The sequence below is a fragment of the Balearica regulorum genome, chromosome 12 (genome assembly GCF_011004875.1).
Source record: "Balearica regulorum gibbericeps isolate bBalReg1 chromosome 12, bBalReg1.pri, whole genome shotgun sequence".
Lineage (NCBI taxonomy): Eukaryota > Metazoa > Chordata > Aves > Gruiformes > Gruidae > Balearica > Balearica regulorum.
In genome coordinates this window covers 23,778,897-23,802,866 of record NC_046195.1, presented here as the reverse complement: position 1 = coordinate 23,802,866, position 23,970 = coordinate 23,778,897, and the positions used below count along the sequence as shown (strand labels likewise).

Genomic DNA, 23,970 nt, shown 5'->3' with positions numbered 1-23,970 from the left:
GGCAGGGAGCGCTGCGCGCACGTGGGGCGCGGGCCCAGCGCTGGGCACCGGCAGCGCCGCCGGGTCCCGCGTTACCACGGCAACCCCGCCACGCGGGCCGCCGGGGCGCGGCCGGTTCCCGGGATGTCGGGCCGCAGCCGGCGACCTTGGGGCCGCGCTCTCGGGCGCCGATGCGTCCCCCACCGTTACGGTGCGGTCAAGCCGGGGCGGGCAGCTCCCGCCCCGAGGGACCCAGCGCAGGAGGCGCGACTGTGCCGGGCGACCGCTCCCGACGCGCCGGAAGACCCGGGCAGCGCGCCCCGGGCAGCGCCCGCCGCCGCTCCTGTCCCGCGGGGTCTGCGGCGGCAGAACACGGAGCGGCTGGCGGCGCGCTCCCTGCCCCGCCGGTGCCGCGGGAACGGCGTGCGCTGGCCAACCGCCCCGTCCCGGCGTGCGGGGGCTGCGGAGGGGACGCCCGGCGCCGGGCGCGGAGCGCGGCGGGAGGGCCTGTGACAGCCGCCCGCGCCAGGCCGGGCCGCCCAGAACCGCCCGCCCGCCCCGCGACACATCCCGGGCCGCATCCCGTGCGCGGCTCCGGGCCGTCGGGGAGCCGCGTCCGCCGCTCCCGGCTCCAGGTGCGCGGACTTTGCCCCGGCCGCACCCTCGCCGCCGCGGGCTGCGCCGTGCCGTGCCGTGCCGTGCCGTGCCGTGCCCGCCCGCAGCCGGGGCGGGGGTTCGGGGGTTCGGGGCGGTGGCCCGGCCCGGGCGCGGCCGCCCCTCCGGCGCTGTCCGGCGCGCGGTGCTGAAGGCGGGCGGGGCGGGGCGGGGCGGCCGAGCAGGTGGCGGTGCCGTTGCGGCCCCCCCGTGCCCGGCCGGCTCCCCGCCCCCCGCGCACCCTCCCGCCGCCGCCGTTCCCATTCCCATTCCCGTTCCCATTCCCATCACGTCCGCCTCCCGGCCCCGCCGCGCTCGCTCCGCCGCGCCGCCGCTCCGCGATGGCCAGCACCTTCGCCCGCGCCCTCTCCGCCCGCCGCTCCGCCGGCCTCCTGGCCATGGTGGGCGCCGGCTCCCTCGCCGCCGGTTTCCTGCTCGCCCGGGACACGGTCAGCGCGGGCGACCGGCAGCGGCGGCGCTACCCGCCCAGGTACCGGGCGCGGGCGGCGGGGGCGCACGTGCGGGGGGGCGGCGGGCGAGGGCCGGTGTTCCCCCCCCCCCCCCGGCACCGGGGAGGGCGCGGGGCTGCCCCCGAGCTCGAGCCGGGGCCCCGGAGCGGCTCACGGGGGGCGGCGGGGCGGACGCTGTTCGTCCGCGGGCGGGGGGAGGGTGACCGGGACGCCCGGGAACCGAGATCGCGCCGGCCCCGGGGCGGCGGCGCGAGCTCGGCCGTGTTGGACGCAACCGGCCCGCCTCGGGCCGCCGGCCCCCGCCGCCGCGGGCTGCACCGTCCCCCGCGCCCAAGGGCACCGGCGCCGCTGCGGCGGGGCCTCCGCGCCCTGCCCGGCCTCCGGCACCGACCGCCTGGCCTCGCCTCGCCGGGGCGCTGGGCTGTGCCCTCCCGGGCCGGCCGGGCTGCCACGGGGCCCCGCCACGGGATCCACGCTGGGCCGGGGCCGTGCGGTCTGCAGGGGTCCCCGGGGGCATCCCCGTGCCCGGGGGCTGGCTCCAGGTGGCAGCGCGGGCTGGGACCCCCGGGACTGCCGGCGGACCCTAAGCAGTCGCGGAGCACCGGGACAAGACGCTGCGCCGCCAGCCCGGCGCAGGCAGGAGCGGGAGGGGGACAAGCGCTTGCCAGCAGGGCTGGGGGCTGGGGGGACTTTCCGGGGCTGCCGGGGAGGTGGGTCAGCCTGGCGGGGCAGCGCTGCCGGGACAGCGGGCGTGGGTGAGGACGTACCCCAGGCTCGGCCCAGTGGCTGCAGGAGTCAGGGGAGACTTGCCAGTGTCCTGGTGGGAACAGGATGGAGCAAAAGGGTTCATTTTCTCTTCTCCTGGTGAAACACCCAGGAGCTCCATCTGCAAGAGCTGGTGTCAAAGCAGAGACAGAGGCTGCACCGCAGCCCCCGGGGCTGGCAGCAGCTCCTGGCCCAACCCCATCTGGCCGTACCAGCCTTCCCACGTGCCTGCCTTTGGGACAGGGACTTCTCTATTTAAAAGAAAAGGTTTCTTGGCAGGGCCTCGCTCTTCCATCTCAGGGGCAGTTTTTAAAGAGAGAACTGGAGGGGCTCGCGGGTGCTGAGCAGGCAGCCCCCAGCCCGCAGGCAAATTTTGGATGAAGACGAGCCCTGAGATGTGCAATCGGGACTCCTGGGAGGTGGGCATGGGGCCAAGCCAGGCCAGCCAGGCGCGTGCATGGCTGTGGTCTGGCTTAGGGGTGCTTTTGGGGTAATGCTGGCTCTGCAAGAGCCAGTGGTCCTATTTGCACAACCTGTGCCTGATCCCTTAAGCCAGATAAGTGTCACAACTGCAGAGCAGTGCTAAGGTTCAAGCTCAAGCACAGAAGGTCTCATGTCACTCCCCCTTTGAACCGCTCTTTGCCAAGGGGAGCCCTGGGGAGCCCAACCAGGCCCCAGGCGGGCTAGGCACTTCGCTGCCGCAGGTAGCGGTGTTACAGCTGCTCTGCTCACTGCTGCTTGCTGCAGCAATAAAGAAGCAGGAGCCCTGAAGCCAGGAGAGGTGGGGGCAGGTCCTGCCTGGTGCCCACGCTGCCTGGCCCCAAGGAGCGTGGAGGGCTGAGGCACAAGATGGGGGCTGGAGGCAGGAGCTGCCTGTGCCCCACAAGGACCACACAGGGTAGGGACAGGGCCAGAAGGGGAGAGGGACGTGGCGGCCACCGTACGGTCCTTCCGCCTTGCACTGGCACCGGCTGCTCGGCCTGGCACAGCTCAGAGGCAGGTCAGGAAAGCAAGGAGCAGGTTTTCCTCCCCGCTGCGCACCACGAAGGAGCAGAGCAAGGAAGGAGGCAGCACGTTACTGCTCCAAACACATGCGGCTTGCTGTGATCCCTGCACCACAGTGCAGTTCGAAAGCGGTGCTGCGCTGCATTGCAGGCTGAGAGCCCTGCTCGTGCAGAAAGCTGCGTGCCGAGAGCCAGCGCTGAGGCTTAGACATGCTGGGTCGGGCCACAGAAACAAGGAGACAGAAATGGAGTGAGTTCAAAGAATGATGAAGGCTGGATGTTACTGTTTATTCACCTCCCAAGAGGGTTGTATTTTCAAGCTTTCTGAACTACTGCAGGGCCACAGACATCAGGTCTTCACTGAGCGAGGATGGTGAGGGAAAAACACCGGGACCTGTGAGACCTGCTGGCTGGCTTGAGAAAGGCAGGCACTCCACCTGTGTCCTGCTCCTGCGGGCAAGGGTACCAGGGCCTGTCCCCACTAAACCTGGACACGCAAGTGGGCCCTTGAGCACATGAAACACCAGTGGTACCTTTGTTGTGGCTAGGGGCAGGGGCCAAGCTGGCCGTGCTACACAGGTGTTGCTGTGGCAAGATCAGTAGGCTGGGGAAGAACAGCGGGTCAGGGCGTTGATGCTGAAAACAAGGACAGGGCTGCAGGAACAGACAGGCACCATCTGTGGGAAGAAGGGGGCTGAGCTGGAGGAGGGGATGAAATCAAGGTAGGGGATGTGGCTGGAAAGCTCTAAAATAAGCTTCCTGGGAGGGTCTGTTGATCCTGGAACGGTTTTGTGTCGGTGCTGACGCTTGAAAAGAGCCTGGATGGAGCCCCAGGGGTGAGTCGCAGCATCCCACTCTGCAGGGCCGAGTCAACCCACCTGAGGATTTTGCTCCTCTAGTCTTCAAGTTAAATAATGAGAGATGTTGGTAACAGCCTTCAGGGATCTGAACGGCACCCCACGGCTGCTCGTCAGAGGTGCTGCAGTGCAAATGGCCATGCTGGGGGGGGGCACGGGCACCCCCCCCCCCCCAGAGGAGACATGGGCACAGATGTGCCTGCTGCCAGGCAGGGTCCTGCACAAGGCACAGCATCACATTTGGACAGTCACGCTGGGGCTCCCCGCCAAAGCATCTCCACACAAAGCCCGAGCCCCCTCCTCCCTGCATAAACAAGCCGCATGCTCCGCTGCCTGCAGCAACCCGCCGGCACTCAGCTCCTCCCGTCCGCCGCCACCACACAGGGTCCGCGCCGCTCGCCCCACGCACCCCCACACCTCTCCAGAGGCCACGCGTGGCGGGGGCTGCCATCAGCATGGGCACCCACAGAGCCAGTGACGCTAGGAAGGGCGCTGGAGGCCACTAGATTAGCAGTGCAGAGCCGCGGGGAGATGCAGGGGGCTGCTGCTTCCGGAGACGCTGCCCAGTCAGGAGACGGACTAATAATACCTGCTGAGCACTTAGCAGGTCTCCTCTCCGGTGAAGCACCTCCTCACACAAGGGCAGAGAGGGCAGTTGCTGCAGGCAGCTGCACCACGAGGCTGCAGGTGTGGGTGGTAGCGAAGCTCCTGGCAGATGTCCACCTTCCGCTGAAGATGTTTCCAGCCTTTGTGGCTGGGAGCTGGGGGGGGAGCCCACCCTATTGCTCGGCCGCATGGCACTGGGAAAAAAGGATGGTGCTGAAAGGGTCATAATTCAAAAACCAGTTTTGGGGACAAAACCCAAGGGGCCAAGGCAGCCCCAGTAAGGCCAAGTGCAGTGTTGCCTTCATGCTTGTGGGTGGAGGACACTTGGACTCCCAGGAGAGCATGGTGGGAGCATGGTGCCCACTCCCCGAGCCCTCCCACACCAGCCCCGGGACGCAGCCCAGGCTGCAGGGATGGGCAGTCTCCCCTGCGGCTCCGTGGGGCACCGCTTGCGAGCACAGCACGGGGCGTTCAGCACCTTCATCCCTGCATTGCCCAGCTGATCCTGGCACCATCCAGCTTAGTTCGGGTGCTCTAGAAAGGCTGAAGAGAGGTTCCCCAGATTTGCTGGCTGTGATTCAGAGCTGTTCTGGGGGAGGGTGTGTTCGGGCCAGGAGCTAAATCAGCACTGCAGCAGGCACAGACACTGCAGGCAGGGGCTGGAGTCTCTCAAGGTTTTGGACTCTCTGAACACTTCAGTGAAGGTACAGACTGACCATAGCAGGCAGCATGCTTAAACCTATAGCAATCTTCTGCTTACTGGAAGTAAGCTTGCTTCCCTTAGCAACCTTTGCTGGCTCTCTGGATGCAGTCCACTGTTGCCAGGGTGGAAAGCACAGCAGGCAGGCTGTGGCCCTGGCATGCCAGGTGGCACTGGCCATGCTGGGAGCCAGGGAGGAACTTGTTGAAGTGTCCCATTCTGATCAACAAATGTTTTTTTGCCAGTGTCTCTTCCTGGGGAGACATGGGTCAGTACCCCACTGCTGGCAGGGGCAGGAACAGTGGGGGAGGCTGGGGCAGGCTGCATCCCATATATTACCAGTCAGCCTCTGAACTGGAGCATCTCAACACAACACAGATATGTGTGTGGGCTGGGGTGCAGCCCTCAGCCTGCATGGCCTGGGACAAGTCCCTGCCTGGAGCAAACGCCTCCCTGCACTAGTCTAGGCTGAAGCCTAGCGCTTCCCTACGCAGAGCAGATAATGTAAGCCCTACCTCCCTTTCTTTCTGCAAAGTGCAGGAAGCCACAAGCAGTAGCCAAGCTGTAGGCGAAGGGCCAACGCACATTCCTTGGCCTGCAGACACAGGAGGAGGCGGTGGCAGTGACAGCACTCTGCATTGCAGCAAGGGGGCCGGGCGCTGGCAGCCAGACCCAGCGTCCTGTGCGGACATTCAGCCCAGGAACAGGACCTGAGTGCTGGGAAGGTGCCAGGACTTGCTGCTGGTGATGGTTGCCGGCTGTTGCTCCCACTGACCTGGACCTGCACTAGCTGCAGCCACACACAAAGTAGTCCTCCTCCTGGAAGATGAGAAAGGTGTACCCAGGGCTGCAGGACCCCTCCAGCCACCAGCCAGGTCCCCTGGGCTGACAAGGGCCAGTCCTGTCCCACTGAGGCAAACGGAGGCAGGAGGGATTTGGCCAAGTAGAGCACTGTCAGGGTCCTGCCCTGCCAATCCCCCCATGAGCACAGAACAAGCACAAAGCCAGGCTAAAGTGGGAATGAGGTCAGGGGACGGCCTCCCGCTAAGCTGATTAGAGGAAAGCATCCCCCTAATACAATAAACTGCACCAGAGCAGTGCGGTTCCCACCGGCTGCAGATCGGGGTCAACCAATCTCCCACCCCACGGCATCTGGGAGGCACAGGGACAGGGGGTCGTGGTGCCCAGCTGGGGCCCAGGGGCCAGACACGCCAGGGCCTCAGCAGGCTGCGTGCCCTGCCTCCCTCCCTCGCTGCACAGGCAGACCCCGGTGCTGGGCAGAAGGGGCAGCGGGAGCAGCCACCCTGTGTTTGGGCTGGCAGCAGGGCAGCCCCAGGAATGAGAAGAGGAGTGAGGCCCCTGCTCTGCAGCCCGGCTGCACTGGCAGCTCAGCACACAGGCTCCCGCCAGCTGCCCATGCCCCAGCACGGAGCTGCAGCTGACGTGGCCACTGCTGCTCACCCAGCAAGCTCTCCCGACCCCGGGGCCCTGGTACGCAGCTGATAAGGAGCCGCACCCTAACAACCGGTCCAGATTTGCTCGTGGACTCTTGTCCTTGTGGCAATGTCAGCGCTCAGCACTGCCCTTGCTGTGCGATGCCAGTGCCTGCCTTCCCGCTCCCGGCTGGCCTTTGCTGGCGTGGACAAGTAGAGCAGCTTGACCTCCCTTCCCACAACTCCCCTGCCCACACCTGCCCTGAGGGTCTCTGTGGGGCAAGGGCATGGGCGCTGGGGTCCCCTGGCTCCGAAGGACTCATTGGTCTCTCCTCCCACAGCGCTGAGTACCCCGACCTGCGGAAGCACAACAACTGCATGGCCAGCAACCTGACGCCAGCCATCTATGCCAGGCTCTGTGACAAAACAACCCCAAATGGCTGGACCTTGGACCAGTGCATCCAGACAGGTGTCGACAATCCTGGCCACCCCTTCATCAAGACTGTGGGCATGGTAGCTGGCGATGAAGAAACCTACGAGGTGAGTGGCAGATGGAGCCCTGCCATGCTCCAGACTGTCCAGGGTGCCTGCAGTAGCCAGCAGAGTCCCAGTACCTGTGGTACATCCAGCAGCCTGGGATGTTACTGCCCACCTCCTCCTACTCAGCCTGGGCAGCTGGAAAAGCCCCTTTGCCAGCCCCAGCGTGTCCCTGTGGGACACAGGGCTCCTTCAGATCAGCTGTTCCTAGAAGCCTGCACCCTCTTCCTCCTTGCCCCTGAGCCCCACTTGCCCGGGCAGCATTGGCCCATGAATTGCCATTGCATTGCAGGACCCACCGTGGCCCCAGCCAGCCTTTGCAGCCTCCCAGCTGCCATGTCCCCCCCACTGGCAGCAGGACTGTGCTGAGCTTGTGGCAGGGGCTTCATGGGGTGCTGGGTCTGCAGCGCTATACATCATCCTGCTTGCTTCCAGGTGTTTGCTGACCTGTTTGACCCCGTGATTCAGGAGCGGCACAACGGATACAACCCCCGCACCATGAAGCATGTCACAGACCTGGATGCTACCAAGGTGCACAAGCCGGGCAGCGGTGCTGCGCATGGGGGCTCTTCCCCGGGCCATGGGGGACAGAGGCCCTGCCAGCACCAGTGCTGCCCCTCAAGCGGCCCATGGCTTATGTCTGTTCCAGATAAAATTTGGCCACTTTGATGAACGCTATGTGCTCTCGTCCCGGGTCCGGACTGGGCGCAGCATCCGCGGGCTGAGCCTGCCACCAGCCTGCACCCGTGCTGAGCGGCGAGAGGTGGAGAAGGTGGCCGTGGAGGCACTGAACGGCCTCACCGGAGACCTGGCAGGCCGCTACTACCGCCTTGGCGAGATGACGGAGAAGGAGCAACAGCAGCTCATCGATGTGAGTTGATGCAGCTCCCTACCAGCATCCCTGGGTGCCCACAGAGCAGGACCTCTTCTCTGGCATTGCCTCTCCAGGAGGCCGTATCCTCCTTTCCCAGCCCTGCTGCCCTGTGGGATCAGGACACCCTTCCCTGGTGAGACCATCCCGCAGCGCAGAGGGCTCTCGTGGGGCCGCTCAGCCCTCCCAAGCCAGGGGAGGATGGAGCTTGCTGAACACAGCCTCAGCAGCTCATGGCCCCCTCTGGCTCTCACCCCCTGTCCCTGCCCATACCCAGGGGCAGGCAGGCTCATGGCACACAGCTGGTGCCCTGCCAACCCCTGGTACAGAGTGGGCTGTACATCAGCAGCTTTCTGCCTCCCTGGCCGGGAAGGCAGGGACTCCTGCCCACAGGCGTGGACTGCAGGCGAGCTTGCCCTGCCTGGGACAGCCATGGTGCACCGCCTGCATGGCAGGCTAGGACCAGCACGACAGGGTGCCCTGGCACCAGCTGTGCAGCCCCAGCAAGCCCTTGCATTCTGCCTCCCTCCAGGACCACTTCCTCTTCGACAAGCCAGTGTCCCCACTCCTGACGGCAGCAGGAATGGCCCGGGACTGGCCCGACGCACGAGGGATCTGGTGAGGATCTGCCGCAGCACCTGACAGCAGGGCAGAAAGGCGGGGGACACTGCTGCTCTGTCCAGCTGCCTCAGCTCCACCACCTGCGTTCCTCATGCTCGCCAAACCGCAGACCCAGCACATGCGGCACCAGCACCCCTGGGCCGTGCTCGCCCTGCACTCTGTGGCCACACAGAGCTGGGCTCTCTCTGCTCATGCATGACCTGGGAGCACCTTGTGCACTGCAGTCAGCAGCCAGCCGCTCCATACACAAGCCACAGTGTCCTACAAAGTGGGACTTTGGAGTCAGCCCCTGCTGTCAGTCCTGTCCGCTCTCACCATCCTGCAGCACCGTGCACTCCAGGCTGCCAAAAATCTGTAATTGCCTTCTGCTCCCCGGGCAATCCCCAGCGCTCCTCCTGGCTCTCTGCACGCTCTACCTGCCCTCAAACTTTCCCTGCCACAACTGCATCTTTATGCTCCCTCCCAGCATTTCTGCACAGCCATGCAACATCCCACACAGCATCCCACACGCCTGCAGAGTGACAGCCAGCACACGCACTCGCCCACACCACCCTCACTGGCACAGCGCCTTTACAGCAGCCTCATGGAAACCAGCTTCACAGCTTCAGCCGCCCCCTAACCCAGCATCCCAATGTGCACCCCACACCTCACAGCCCTCTCCCACTGCCTGCACGGTGCAGGAGCCAGGGTCCTGTCCCCAGTCCAGGCAGGGTCGCCGTCATGCTCGCACCACACTGCTCCTCCCCAGAAGTGCTTGCCTGCACCCACGGCACCAGAACCAGTACCCATCACCTGCAGTGGTGTGTGTGGGTGAACACTGGCCCGTCTCCGGGAGCACCTCCTGGCTGTCTGCCTTGCAGCCAGGCTGTGCTCTGGCAATGCGCTCCCAGCCACGGGTGCAGGCAGAGCACCAGGACCCTGGGGCAGCACTGGCACTGTCCTCACAGAGGCAGAAGGGGCATGGCCAGGGCTAGCAGAGGTGGTTGGGTGGGCACGGGGGCTCTGCTGGCTGCCAGCACAGCCAAACACAGCCCTGTCCCTAGGCACAACAATGAGAAGACCTTCCTGATCTGGATCAACGAGGAGGACCACACACGTATCATCTCCATGGAGAAGGGTGGCAACATGAAGCGCGTCTTCGAGCGGTTCTGTCGGGGCCTGAAGGAGGTGAGCGCCCGCCAGCCCCTGCTGCGCCAGCCCTGTGGACAGGCAGATTGGCGGATGAGCAAGCAGGGCTGCTGCGGGGCTGGCCCCCTGCACTCAGCTGAGGTGGGGTGGTGCTGCCATGCTGAGGCCTGGGCACCCCACGGCCGGGGACTGAACGGCTGCTTGTGCCTCTAACCCAGGTGGAGCGGCTAATCCAGGAGCGAGGCTGGGAGTTCATGTGGAATGAGCGGCTGGGTTACATCCTGACCTGCCCCTCCAACCTGGGCACTGGGCTGCGAGCAGGCGTCCACATCAAGCTGCCACTGCTCAGCAAGGTATTACTGTGGCCGGATTTGTGGGGAGCCAGGCCAGGGCTGCAGGGAGCCCCAGCTGCTGGGGCGCAGGGAGGTGCACAGGAGGTGGAGGACTGCATGGGACCTGACCCTGGACATCGCTCAGGTTCCCCCAGGAAGCAGAGCATATGGTCCAGCCCACGCCTGCATCTGTGGCTGAAGGGGCCGGGGACCCAGGTGTCAACCTGGGTCTGCTTGGAGCAGGGCTCCCTGCGGGGATTATGTGCCTACTGACGGGGTCCTGTGAGCAGCGGGAGGGCTGCCCCAGGGAGCAGTCAGCTGCAGAGCCCTGACTCCCTTGCTGATGGTCCCACTGAACACTGACATCTTCTCTGGGCACCAGGATAGCCGCTTCCCTAAGATCCTGGAGAACCTCCGGCTACAGAAGCGTGGGACAGGTGGTGTGGACACTGCAGCTACTGGCAGCATCTTCGACATCTCCAACCTGGACCGGCTGGGGAAGTCAGAGGTGAGTGCTGGGCAGAGCTGCTTTCGGGGAGGGAGGTTCTCAAGTGTGTGTGCATGACAGGCCCGCGGTATCCAAACAGCTCCAGGGCCGTGTGCTGGGACCAGCATGTGGGGACTGGGGGTGGCGGGGTGGCAGCTCCTGCCCTTCACACGATGGGGCCAGCTGGGTGCCTTGCTGGCATGGCTCCCAGGACAGCCCCTGAGTCAGGACATCTGTGCTCCTGGTGCAGGTGGAGCTGGTGCAGCTGGTGATAGACGGTGTGAACTACCTGATTGACTGTGAGCGGCGGCTGGAGAAGGGGCAGGACATCCGCATCCCCTCCCCGGTGCCACAGTTCCGGCACTGAGCTGGACCAAGGCAGAACCAGCCCTGTGGGGCCCAGCTCCCCCCATAGCTTACGTGATCTCTGTGCCCAGCATGTCGCTGCGTCCTGTTACCCGCAACGCGCCAGGCCAGACCCCATAAATGTGTGCTGCTGTAGCTGTGGCTCCGTCTCCTCCTTACTGCAGCACCCGCCTGCCCCAGTACCCTGTGCCCCTGCAGAGAGGCACCCACCCAGGTCTGGGTTTCCTGCACCTGCCCTGAGCAGCCCTCCCCAGGATTTCCCCGAGCCACTGCTGCCCTGGGGAACAGGCCTGGGGGGGCCACTGGGGCTGCCTTAGTCTGGCAGGCCACAAGGGACTGTGTGTGGGTAGGGAGCCAGGGCTGGGGGGCAGCTTGCTGCAGGGTGCCAGGAGCTGCAGGGACAGTCAGGGCCGGGCAGAAAAAGGTGATTTGGGGCCACATGTTGCTGCAGACGGGCAGGGAGCAGAGCTCATTGCTTGTGCCCATCACAAGTTTATTACTGGGATGCTCACAGAAGGCAGGAAGGCAGGCAGAGGAGGAGAGCCAAGGTGAAGTCAGACTGGGGCCCGGCTCCACTCCTGCCTGCAGGAGAGAAAGCACCACCAGCGCTGAGCATGCCAGACCCAGCACTCTGTGGAGGGGCTCAGGTCCCTGCCGCTGGCGGGAGCCCTCAGTGCTCACACACATATGCACACACACACACACACACACAGAGCTCTGGGCAGGGACAGCACAGTCTACTGCTGCCCCCAGAGCAGCTGTTCAGGACCTGGGTTTAGGGCAGGGGGCAGCAACACAGAGGTCTCATCTGGGCAGAGGTGGGATGGGACAGCGTCCAACAGGGAGCCTGAGCTGGGCAGGCAGCAGGGCCAGCCTCCCCGTGGGGCAGCAATGTGGGCACCGCCTGAGCCCTCCCAGCATCCCGGGGTGCCTGTGCTGAGCCCGGAGGTGCAGAGCAGGGATGAGGGGTGAGCGGGCAAGGGAGCTGCCTGCCACAGGCAAGCTGGGGGCTGCGTGGGGACAGAAGCCGCCTGGCCACTCTCACCTTGGCTGTCCTGGGCAGCTCCTCCCTCATGCTGGGCACTGGCCAGGGCCTGGTGCTGGGCACTGCCGAGCCACCGGCGCTGCCTCAGGGTGACAGCCGTGACCTGGGCGCTGGAGAGGGTGCGCAGCTGAGCTGGGCCAAACACCACCTGTGGGGAGAGGGCAGCCAGCCATGGTGAGGCCCTGCGCCTGCTCCACAGCGCAGCCAGGACACGTCCCACCCTCCATCTCTCGACATCCAACATGGGAGGCTGTCACCACGCTGGCAGAGCCGGGGATCCCCCCTCCCCTGCGTGCAGGGGTATAGTGCCACACACACCCTGGATGAGTGTGCCAGTGGAGGACGCTGGGAACTCACTGCGAACTTCGGTGCTGGAACAGCAGCAATGGCCTGGGGAGTGAGCGCCCAGATCTGCTCGGGGACCAGTGCAGAGAGGACGATGTCGGGGAGCCCAGCTGGGGCACAGAGCACAGGATCAAGATGCCTTTCCCAGGCACAGGGGCCAGCAGGGCAGGCAGCAGTGACCACGGGGCATGGCACCATCACAGCCCTCACCTGCCAATGTCCCGACGTCTGCGAAGATTTCAGGTCCCCAGGCAGCAGCCAGGCCAAAAGCAGCACTGGAGGTGAGGTGTGCAGCCAGCACCTCTGCCTGCTGCTCTGTGCAGTGCAGGCTCAGAGAGCCCAGGAAAGGGGCAGCTTTGCTGCGGGGAGCAGGCAGTGTCAGGCAGCCACGTGGCGGGGACCAGCACCCCTGCCCTGCGCTCGGCCCACGGTCCCTGTGGGCGCACACCCACCTGAGCTCCCAGCTGTCCAGGCCCTGCAGCTCGGCCACCGGCAGCCCACAGAGCAGGTGCCCCAGCGCCACCAGCTCGGGCAGCCCCAGGTCCTGGGCACTTGCCCCGTGCTGCCGCAGGAAGGCAGACACCACGGTCCGCATCTGGGGGAAAGCCCGTCACAGGGTCCAGTCACCCCCCCACCCCTCCCAGTCCCCAGGGCCTCACCTGCTCTGGAAACCAGCCATCCAGCTCCCCCAGGGTGGAGAGGGCCCCCCAGTCGGGGAGCTGCAGCTCCCGCAGCTCCAGCTCGCCCAGCTGGGTGGCCAGCCGGCCCAGGCATAGGGTCTGGGCTGGCTCCAGCACCCGGGTGCTGCCCCACAGCTGCAGCACCAGCAGCACCATGAGCTGCCGGCAGCCCTTGGCCCAGCACCACTGAGCAGCGCCAGCACAGCCCCGCACATGCAGCCCCCCAAGGCCAGCACAGCTGCCCACAGACCCCAAGGCCAGCACACACCCCCAAGGACAACGCCACCAAGGCCAGCACAGCCCTCCCACAGGCAGCCCCCCAAGGCCACCCCTCCACCCGTCCCGTCCCCCCAGCCAGCACAGCTCCCCACATTCAGCGTCTCTCCCCCAGGGCCAGTACAGCCCACCCAGCCCAGCAAAGCGCCACCACCCCCACCAGCATGGGCCCCCGTGTCACCCCTCACCTGCCTGGCCTGGCTCAGAGCAGCCCGGAGCTGGTCGGGGCGCAGTGCTGGGTCCCGGCTGAGCAGCCCCAGACAAGCCTCCAGCTGCCGGGGGGCCATGGCGGCCAGCTGGGCCACGCTCCATGCCGCAGGGAAGGTGGCACGCATGTCAGCACAGCTGGGCACGGGGGCTGCAGAGCCAGCCTGAGTGGACTGGCCCCAGCCCCAGGTCTGCAGGGTGCACAAGGGGGGCACACCAGCCGGGGAAGAGATGGCATGGGTGACACCGGGTGCTGGGGACACAGTGCCAGCCCAGAGAGGGGACAGCACGGGGGACACTGGACAGCAAGGGTACAAAGTGGGTGGGCAGGGCACAGGAGGGCACCAGGGACAGGAGGTGCATGAGCTGGGACAGGGGCCATGCAGGACTCGGGGCGGGAGTGCATGGTCTCACCTCGGTCCCCTGGCCCAGCAGCTGCCACCAGTGGGGCCACCAGTACTTCTTGTGGGCTGGGACCCTCACCCGGGGTGCTAGGGGTTTGGCAGAGGCGTCCCAGCTCACTCTGCTCCCAGTCCTGTTGGCTCTGCAGCAGCTGCTCCACCGTCTTTCTGCTCAGCAAGTCCTGAGGCAGCACCAGGCAGACATGGAGAGAGGGGCCAGGACAGACCCCACCAGCAGAGAGACCAGGGGAGCAGCAAGGACAGCATGGCCACAGGGGCAAGAGTGCTGATGAGATGGCACAGCCACAAGGATGGGGCACTGGCAGGGACAGCACAGCCACGAGGACAGGACAACACTGGGGATGGCATGGCCATGAGGACAGGGCACCAGTGGGGATGGCATGGCCACAAGGATGGGGCAGTGGTAGGGATGGCACAGCCATGGGGACGGGGCACTGGGAGGGTTGGCACAGCTGCAGGACCAGGTGCAGGGGCCAGGGCATGGCCAGCCATGGGGCAGCATGGCGGCAGTGGGACAGGACGTGGTGCTCACCCGTGGGATGGCGCACAGGCTCTCGAGGGGCAGTAGGAAGACCAGCTGCTGCAGGGTGGGCAGGTGCCAGCCTGGGGGGGGGCCTGCAGGAGTGGGCGTCAAGGTAGTGCTGGTGGGGCCCCGTGCCCCCTTGCCCGCCACCTACCCCAGCACTTGCTCTGACAGCAGCAGCCGCCCCAGCTCAGTGGCCGCCTCTGCAGCCAGGCAGGTGTCTTGCAGGTCCCCCAGCCACGGCAGCAGGCTCTCGGGCTGGACACGGGCCACACTCTCCCGGCCCAGGAACCCCACCAGTGGGCCCAGCCGGTCCAAGTCCTCCCCAGCCAGCTCTGTCCCTGCCGGTAGCCGCTGCAGTGGGGAGAGCAGAGGAGTGAGGATGGGCCACTGCATCTCCCTGCACCCTGTGTGGGGCTCCCTCCCCTTACCAGGGAGCGCAGGACCCCACGGGCCAGGGCTGCCCAGCAGGCGGCCGGCAGGACCAGCAGGCTGTGGGGCTGGTGGGTTGCGTGGTCCAGCAGCAGTTGCATCATGGCGTCAGGCAGCGTCTCCACCATCTTCACCCTGTGGGAGCCAGAGCACAGCTGGGCAGTGCAGGGCAAGGGGCTGCTCTATCTAGGGATGAATGGGGCACTGAGCCCCATCCTACAGACCCCCTTCTCACAGCAGGGGTGCCCAGGCACTGGGCAGGGGCTGGTGCCAGGTCTGCCCTCAGGGATGGCCAGGAATGGGGGCTGGAGATGCCAGATGGGCAGTGGTGCCTGCTGAGGGCTCCTGCCTCCAGTCCCCACTCCACATTTGCAGGCAGCAGAGCAGGGGCTCACCAGCCCCTTGGAGACACAAGGGAAATGGGGCAGTGGGAGCAGGAGGGGTGGCACACGTCCATGCATCCCAGGGCCAGCTGCTCCTGACACCTACGGTAACTCCATGAGAAACCAAGGTCCCAGCCATGCCAGCTCCTCCTCAGAGAGCACAGGACGCCTGAGCACCTCCTCCTGCACGCAGCGTCTCTGGGGACACCGTGCTTTAAGTGTAGGACAGGGACAGGCTGCCCGCAAGCCACGGGGGTCGTGGAGCCTCCTCCCTACCAGGCTGGCAGGCAGGGAGCGGGGCTGCGTGTAGAGGGTCTGGAGAGCCGTGAGGAAATCCTCCCGACCCAGCTCCTGCAGCGCAGTGCAGCTCATGCCCACCACCACCGAGCCCAGGGCACTGCAGGACGACAGTGTTAGACCCTGTCAGGGCTTCACCGCCCCTAGCCCCACAGAGACCCACTCAACCCTACCCAGGGCCCTTGCAATGCTCCCATCTCCTGCTCAGGGTGCCCACCCACCTCCTGCCTGGGACGCTCAGCCCTCTCCCGGCTCCCTCCCCTCCGCAGGACCCCAGAGGCTGCCCCCAGACACCCCCATCCCCATGCCCCAGCTGGCACCCGTCAGCCAGCCGGGGCAGGCTGCTCTCACCCAGCAGTGCGGTGGCTGCGGTTAGTGCCGGCTCCCATCTCCCTCCAGAGGAGCTGGGCCTGTTGAGGGGGCAGCGGTGGGAGGCACGGGGGTGCAGCACCTTTCCCTGCAGCCCTACGCCTGACCTCTGACCTGCTGTGGGGACCAAGGCAGGTTCGGGTCCCACGGAGCCCCTTGCAGAACCTGGGCACTGGAACGCAGGAGCTGGAGGGACAGCAGGGGCAGCAGGCAGTGGGGCCAGCTGTCCAGGGGCTGCAGAGCCTGCAGCAGGGATGCCATCTGCGCCGCCGAGAGCAGGGTAGGGCTGGCCCCAGGCATGCACGGCCTTGGACCCAGAGAGGGGCCAGGACGGCTGCCAGTGACGTGGGTCCCAGGCCTGGCAGCAGGGGACACAGCCTGGCTGCTTCCCCCACCATCACCTGCAGAGAAACACACTGACCTCGCTCGGGCAGCCTTGCCGCAGCAGGGCTGCACCTCGCATGGGGACCCTGTGACAGCAGAGGGACTGGGGTGGCTGGCAGCCCAGGCAGGCGTGAGCGTGTGAGGTCTAGGACTGTGCTCAGGTACCGGGGCACAGCACCCGCACCCCATCCTTTTCCTGCAGAGGCACCTCAGACATTCACGTTGCCCCTCTGGACAGCCCGTGCGAGAAGGAAGGATGCCTGGGGGTGGGACAAGGCAGCGGTGGTCAGCGGGGCTAGCATAGCCCTGGCAGGGGCAGGGGGAGAGGCTCAGAGTCTGCCCGGCTGCACTGCACTGGAGTCTCTGACAGTGTCCTGGGCCTGGGGGGGCCCTGCCCAGGGCGTGTGCAGCCAGGCTGGACTCACCTGGGCACGCGTCAGCTGCGTCGGCTGCGGCTGGGGCAGGAGAGCATTCAGCTGGGCAGCTGACAGGCGCTCCAGGAAGCCCACTCCCATCTCGGGAGCCCCTCCATGCTGGCAGGTCCCTGGGGCTCACCGTGGCCAGGCTGGTGGAGCGCAGCAAGTCTGCCAGGGCGAGCATGACCTGTTGGCACAGAGCAGGAAAGGCCATGAGCCCAAGGCTGGTGGGCAGCTTGCCCCACTCTGTCACAAGAGGAGCCACAGGGGAAAAAACGGGGCTGATGCTGGTGCCTGGCCTGATGTGCTTCCTGACCAGGAGCCACTGCCTTGGCACCCCTACTTGTGCCGGCACATGTGGCCACACTCCCCCAGAGAGCAAGGGGAAGGGAGCCGAGCTCTGCAGAGTGCCCATCCATGAGGTGTCCCTGGCACAGCCCACGCATCCCTCCTGGGCAGCTGGCTCACCCGCCCGTGCTGCCGTAGGGTCCCTGCAGCCGCACATGCCAGCAGGCTCTGCTCCACTGTCCCCCAGGGGTCCTGCAGCCACGCCAGGTCCTGCAGTTCCTCAGGGCTCAGGAAGCAGACAAGGGCCCCCAGCCTGTACAGAAAAAGCCTGTTAGCAAGCAAGGAGAGCCCTGCCAGCACCTATCCCGGCCCCACTCCACAGCAAAACCACAGCCCTTGCAGCAGGACCAAGTTCCTGCACCAGCCTGGCTCGGGGCATGGCTATGCCGGCACTGGCAGCCCCATTCACACTCACCTGCACCCCAGCTCGGGGCCAGCCACATGGCTCCTGTTCACCAGGCTGCCTGCTACGTGGTGGCCCGGCACCAGCCCCAGCTGCAACAGCTGCCAGCTGTCCCCCAGCCCCCAGATCTGCGAAGGCAAAAGGGCAGACTTGACTCAGGCCTGCTGACCAGACCTGGGGCTCCCAGCCAGGGCTGTGGGTTCAGCCTGCGAGGCCAAGGAAGGGCGTGTAGGGATCCCAGCCTGGGGGGTGCAGGATTAGGGGGGCAGGGTCAGATTCCCAGTTCGGGGGCGCAGGGATCCCCATCTGCCGTGGGCAGGGCTGGGGGTGCAGGGGTCCCAGTTCACTGGGTGCAGGGTTGGGAACCCTGTCTGCCGTGGGGTGAGGGCATGCTGGCTGGGCAGAGCAGCCTATGCAGGAGCCCGAGCTCACATCCCACCTGCTGGGGCATGAGCTGCAGGAAGCAGCGCAGCGGCAAGTGGGGCAGCAGTGGCAGGATGGCACGGAGGAAGCTGAGGGGCCACATGGGCACAGCCCTGAGGAAGGGGGCCTGCAGTAGGCGCCTGGCAAAGGCGGCCTTCTGCCCCTGCGTGAGGCGGGCGCTGTGAGTCCGCAGGGCAGCAAGGCTGTGGAGACAGAGCACCGGGACACAGCTGCAGAGACACCTCCCAGGCCCACGCCAGGCCTGTGCCCACCTAAAGGGCACCCCAGAGACCATCACCAAGCATGTGCCCCACACAACCCAGGGGTACTTAGAGGCCTTCTGCATCGCTATTGCATGGCCTGCTCGGGCCATGCTGGGCTCTCTGCGGTGACAGGGCAATGCAGGGCACAGGCTGGACCTGGCCACACAGCACGCATGCAGGCAACACAAGCATCCAGTGCTGCTTACACGCTCTCGTTGGCCAGGAGGGCCGGCGGGAGCCTCATGATGTCAGACACGGCCATGAAAGGGATGAACTGTGACAGGCTGACAAACAGCTGGGGGGTGAGATGGGGCAACCTGCGAAGCAGCAGCACGGCCAGCGACTGCAGCGCCTCCTCCCCAGATGGCACCTGCAAAGCTGCGTGAGCCCCAGCTCTGGCAGGACACAGCTCTGAGCAGCAAGCACAAGCCTGGTGCTGACCCAGCCATACCCCAGGAGAGCACCTTCTGCCATGGGCTCTGCACCCCTGCAGCTGGGCTGTGCACACCGACACCCCATGCACAGGCTCTGCAACCCCTCACACTTGGGAGCTCTGAACTCCGGCAAGCACCGACTCTGCAATTTCGCTGTGCAGGGTCCACGCTCCCGTGTGTGGGCCGTACCCCCCACATGCTGTGCGCCCACACACATGGGCTCTTTCCCTCCATCACACAGGCTCTGCAACCACCGCACACAGGCTCTGCACACCCTGCCCCATCCCAGCCCCTCTAACCACCTCCCCGCGCAGCCGGTGCCAGGAGCGATGCAGCAGGGTCAGGAAGTGCTGCACAGCCTCGGGCCCTGCCGTGAACAGCAGACCCTGGAAGCTCTCCTCTGGCATCTGCAGATACTCCTGCAGGGAGGTCACAGCTCAGCACAGCCAGTGGCAGGGACCGAGGCCGTGGGAGTGCAGGGGACAGGCAGCCCCTATGCTCCACAGGATCTTGGGTGGTCCGGGAGCCAGCCCAGCTGGGGTGGGCCATACCTGCACCAGGATCTCCAAGGTGGGAGCACCCTCGCTGTCCTGGAGCAGGTCCCAGAGCACACCCTGCAGGAGAGAGCAAGACTGCACTCCCAGTCCCGACCCAGACCATCCCACTTCCCCACAGCTCCTTGCCCAGTGCCTCACAGCAGGTCTGGGGCAGCCTTGCTGCAAGGAAGCTGACCCAAAGGCAAGGGGGTGGCTTTGCCCCAAGCCACAGCCCTGGCACTCCAATCCAGGACCAGCCATTCCCAGCCGCACAGCTGGCACTGGACAGGGACCCCAGGACTGGGCCCCACACCCTGGCCAGACCCTGCAGCGAGCAGGAGGGTTCCCCGGCTCTGGCACCCTGACCACTGCCCCGCACCCAGGGAGGCCCTCGCTCACCACTCCAGCACTGCCCAACTCACCCTAAAGCGGCTCAGCAGCTCCCTCTTGGCCCAGCCCCCGTGCTCCCACTCCAGGTATTGCCCCACAGCTAGCAGGATGCCCTGAGCAAGCCCCAGAAAGTGTTGTCCAGGAGGCTGGAGAGGAGGATGGCCTCACTCAGCTGCTCCCCAGCCGCCTGCCCAGCATCCTCTTGTTCAGAGAGAGCCAGGCTGTGGTCAAGCAGGCGCAGGAGGTAGTTCACATGGGGGGCCCAGCCTGGAGCCTCCTCCTGGCACCGCAGGAGCTGCAAGGCCAGCCCCAGGAAGTAGACGGCCAGGTCCGGGCAGAGGTCTGCAGCATCCAGCCTGGGGGGCAGAGGCAGGAGCGCCAGGAGCTGCTGCAGCAGACAGTGTCCCCCTGGCAGGGCACCCCAGCAACACACCCCAACCGTGGGCTGGAGATGCCCCAGAAGCTGTAGGAGGGAGGCATTGGTGCACACCAGCTCCTGGAAGCAGTTGGGACTTCCAGTTCTGCACAGCTCCAAGAGGCTGGTGTTCCCCCACACCCACAGGCTCCAGTCCCCAAAGGAGCAAGGGTCTGCACTCCCAGACTCTGAGGCACTGGGAGTCCGTGCCAGGGGCTGGGGACCACCACACTGCTGGGATAGCCAGGCACAGAGGTCAGTGAGCTCACGGCTCCCACTGCTGCAGAGCTGGGTGCCCCAGAGCATGCGGCGTCCCAGGAAGCAGCTCCAGGCATCCTCCCAGCGTGCACCCAGTGGGCAGGCACTGTGGCTGGGGAGCCCGGCCCCCGGCAGGCCCTGAGCCAAGTCAGCACAGAGCCACTCCAGCAGGACCTGCTGGGGCCCAGGGGTCTCCCTCAAGGAAGTGTTGCTACAGATGGTGGTGTTGAACTGGGCAGGGTAATGCTCCTGGCAGGCCCTGGCCCACGCTGAGCCTCCCTCACCCACAGCGAGGTACCAGGCTGCGTTGAGGCAGGTAGCCCCCAGGTCCCCTGGGTGCTGGCCGGAGCCCCAGGAGCTGTTGAAGAGGTTGCAGTAGAGGTAGACTGTGAAGTTGGAGACGCCTGGCAGCCCAGGGACGCTGTCATTGCACACAGCCTCCAGAACAGGGGGCAGGAGCGAGGGCTGTCCCTGGGGCAGAGCAGCTGCTGCCCGGGGGACAGGCTGGAGGCAGCCAGGAAGGGGTGGCGGAGCAGGGAGCACCCCGGCCGCGAAGCCCAGGCCCCGGGCATCCCAGCTGAGGTTGTGGTGGAAGCCCCTGGAGAACAGAGACCAGATCAGCAACCGTGCTGGCCAGGACAGCCCCGGCACCGCTCTCCCACTGAGCTGCCCACTGCAGCCCCGCCTGCCCCGGAAGAACCCCTTGTCTGCGGTCCAGGTGCCCGTGCTGCCCGTCCATCCCACCCCACCCCACGGCCAGGGCGCTCAGCACGGATCATGGCCCCGGACCGCCCCGCCCGCCCCGGGGAGCGGCAGTTCCCGCCGTGCTGCCGGGCAGCGGGTCCCGAGCCACCCCGGCGCAGCAGCCCCGCACCCTCGGGCCGTGCCCTGCAGGCGGACTCCTCCAGCCCCGGCCCGCAGCCCACCCCCCCGAGCCTCCGGCGGCCCCAGCGACCCGTGGGGCGGGGACCAGGCTCCCCGGGAGCGGCGGGGCGTTGCGGCGGCCCGAATCACCAGAGCAGCAGCTGCGGCAGCGTCCCTGCGGGCGAGCGCGGCCGTCAGGCGGCGGCGGGGCACCGGGCACCGGGCAGCGGGGGCCGGCGGCGCCGCTCACCTGCGCAGCGCCCGTCGCTGTCGGGGCGGGGGGCTCCAAGCGCCCGTCCCGCCGCCCGCAGCAGGGCGTCCCGCAGCCCCGACGCGCTGCTCCGGAGGGGCCCGCACGGCCCGGTGCCCGCGCCCCGCCCCTCCGCCCCGGCCCGGCCCGGCGGCAGCTCCCAGCCCGGTCGGGGCGCGGGGGGGCGGCCCCCCGCCGGGGCAGCCCCGCAGCCCACGGGGGAGACCGAGGAGCGCAGCCCGGCGCCGGCTGCCCCGCGGCGGGAACAGCAGCCGCACCAACCGCCGCGGCTCGCCCACCAGCCCCGAGCCGGGTGGGAGCCCGGAGAGCTCGTCGGCGCCCCCCGCAGCGCCCCGCGGGGTCGAGGCAGCCCTGCTCGCCGGCGGGGCCCCCGCGGCCTCCAGCGGGGTCTGCCTGGGGGCCGGCGTCCCCCCGCGCCGCCGGGCTCCAGCTCGCGGGGCAGCCGGGACAGCGCCGATGGGTCGCGGTCCGGCCCGGGCCTGGAGGATGGGCACGAGGTGTCGGGGCGCGGCGCCGCTCCCTCCCGAGGCAGCTCCTGCGGGGCAGGGCCCGGCTGGCCGGCACGCACGGCACGGTCCTGCCAGCCGCCCCGGCCTGGCCGGCTGCCCCTGCAGCCCTGCGTGAGGGGCCCTGGGAGCATCGCCCCTCCACATGGCACTGCAGGCAGCCAACGTGACACATGTGCGGACCCTGGTCTTTGGGACCTCCCCGGCTCCCTGCACAGCTCCGCAGCACGTCACCACCCACGGCTACTACCCACATTTCCAGAGCTGGTGGGACGCAACCCCTCCGTAGTTGGACCTCTGCAGGGGACCTGCCTGGCCCTCAATGCCCAGGTGTGCAGGACAGCCCACACCCTGCCTCCGGAGCCATGCCCCGCTCCCGCACAGGGGGCAGGGGCTGAGAGAGCGGGACAGACCCTCGGGCATGGCTCCATCATAGCAGGGTCTGCAGTCCCAGGGGGTCATGCTCACTGACCAGAGCTGGGGTCCTGCAGCAACAGAAGGAGCAGCATCCCAAAGCTGGGAAGGGAAGCAGCCATTCCTGCGTCCTGTGGCCAGCAGGAGTGAGAGAGAGATGGACGAGGCCCCGCACGGCCTGCACCACCAGCTGCCGCAGGGCTGCCCACGTAGCCTGGCTCCAGCCCCTGCCACTCTCGCACCCTCTGCGGCTCCCAACCCTCCTCCGACAGAGGCAGCCCTAAAGACCCACTGTCCCACAGACCCCCGAGATGGAGCTGTACCGCAGCCCCCGCTGCCTACCCAGCCCCTGCCCAGCCCCTGCCCGCTCACGCCGCGCCTGCCGCCGGGGCTGGAAGCGCCTAGCGCGGCCGGGCTGTAACCCGAGGCCGGCCCCGCCGCCGCAGACGGTGCCGAGCTCTTGCATTATTGATGCCAGGAAGCCGGCGGGGGCAGCCGGCCCGCGGGGCACTGCCCGGCCCGAGGGCAGCCTGGCTGGCTGGGCCGGCTGCGGGAGCAGCTCCCGCGCTGGGTCTCCCTGGCACAAAGGCCGCGGGCTCTGCGGGGCTGACCGGAGCGGAACGGCACCCCGCCCCACCCCCACCCCGCGGCGGTCCCGGGGCGGGCGGCGGCGCCCCCTGCCGGCCCCGAGGCGCGGAGTAACGGCGCCAGCGGCGAGCAGGCTCTGGGCTGGCGGTGCCCGTCTAACTGGAGGCGGCGGGCGGGGGGGCTCTTCCCAGGCCATGGTCCCGGTGCCGATCCCGAGCCGGTCCTGCAGCCGCGCCAGCGCCGGCACTGCGGGGAGCGGCGGGGCTGTCAGGGCCGGGCGGGGCCGCCCCGCACTCACCGGCCCGGGCCCGCAGCCCGCGGCGCTCCGCCAGGTTCTGCTGCAGCCGCTCCGGGTAGCGGGAGGGGGAGTCCCGGGGCCAGGCCGCCCGCGCCGCCGGCGGAGCAGCCCTGCGTGTGCAGCGGGCTCATCGCTGACCGGAGCCGCCGGAGCCCGGCCGTGGGACTCGCAGGGCGGGGAGGGACCCCCACGCTGGTGCCAGCTCCGTCCCCTCGCGGCGCTGCCCTGGAGCTCGTCCAGGGCCCCTTACCACAAAGGTGACGATGCAAGCTGAAGACATTCCACGCACTTTTCCAGTAGCCCCTGAAGCTGACCAGCCAGCTCAGTGCAATATCGATGACAAAAATGCCAGAAATGGCCCAGACGGCTGCCTCCGTGATTGTGGTGAACACCTGGTGAATGTTGGTCCTGTTCATCAGCTCTGGGGGGCACAGGGGATCAGCTGCTGAACCTCAGCGGTCAGCAAAAAGGACCAGGTTACAGGGTGAGGGCAGGAGCATGCCACCTAAAGGAGAAACGAATGGTGAGATGGAAACACTGGTACTGAATACTGTCCCCTGAGTCCAGCTGAGCTGCCAGACTGGCTGTGATGGGAGGCAGCTCTGGGAGGCTGAGATTTAAGGGGATTTAAGGGGATTTAAGGGGAAAGGCTAGTTGGGGGCACAAGGTCCTGGGGAGGATGGGATGGGACACAGCAGGAGACAAGTCTGTTGCTCTGTGCTGGCTGTGGCCAGGAAAGGTGGCTATCTGAAATTAACCCTTGACTTGAATTTGATCACTAGTGCTGGCTCTTGTGGGCATGTCCTGCAAAACAACTGCACAGAGTGTCCCTTGTCAGCAGCCCTAAGCCTGCTGCCGTGATGTGTCGCGGGACGCAGCAAGCCCTCCTGCACCGTCAACGCTCAGCCCCAGGCAGATCCAGGCATGGAGCGACAGTGGGCTCAGGCTGCCTCTGTGCAGCGGGGAGGGG

At 67.0% G+C, this 23,970-nt stretch overlaps 2 protein-coding genes across 2 annotated transcripts; one reads left to right on the top strand and one right to left on the bottom strand.

Moving 5' to 3' along the window:
• The first annotated feature begins 787 nt into the window (after positions 1 to 787).
• On the top strand, positions 788 to 10,943 carry CKMT1A (creatine kinase, mitochondrial 1A). The gene is made up of 9 exons (XM_075764486.1): positions 788 to 1,123; positions 6,810 to 7,008; positions 7,441 to 7,536; positions 7,655 to 7,876; positions 8,409 to 8,494; positions 9,541 to 9,664; positions 9,844 to 9,978; positions 10,340 to 10,465; positions 10,695 to 10,943. Exons 1-9 carry the CDS (start codon positions 975 to 977, stop codon positions 10,809 to 10,811), a joined length of 1,254 nt encoding a protein of 417 aa, XP_075620601.1. The 5' UTR covers positions 788 to 974; the 3' UTR covers positions 10,812 to 10,943.
• A 339-nt stretch (positions 10,944 to 11,282) lies between these two features.
• STRC (stereocilin) lies at positions 11,283 to 20,838 on the bottom strand. Its single transcript, XM_075764880.1, is given in 23 exon segments — positions 11,283 to 11,392; positions 11,856 to 12,003; positions 12,213 to 12,310; positions 12,411 to 12,559; positions 12,653 to 12,795; positions 12,860 to 13,182; positions 13,317 to 13,657; positions 13,660 to 14,400; positions 14,463 to 14,662; positions 14,740 to 14,875; positions 15,230 to 15,520; positions 15,772 to 15,830; positions 15,955 to 16,067; positions 16,070 to 16,190; positions 16,599 to 16,706; positions 17,058 to 17,190; positions 17,353 to 17,468; positions 17,780 to 17,966; positions 18,233 to 18,396; positions 18,760 to 18,879; positions 19,012 to 19,074; positions 19,499 to 20,657; positions 20,804 to 20,838. Coding segments are annotated over 23 exon segments (5,022 nt in total). The 3' UTR covers positions 11,283 to 11,318.
• Positions 20,839 to 23,970: the final 3,132 nt, after the last annotated feature.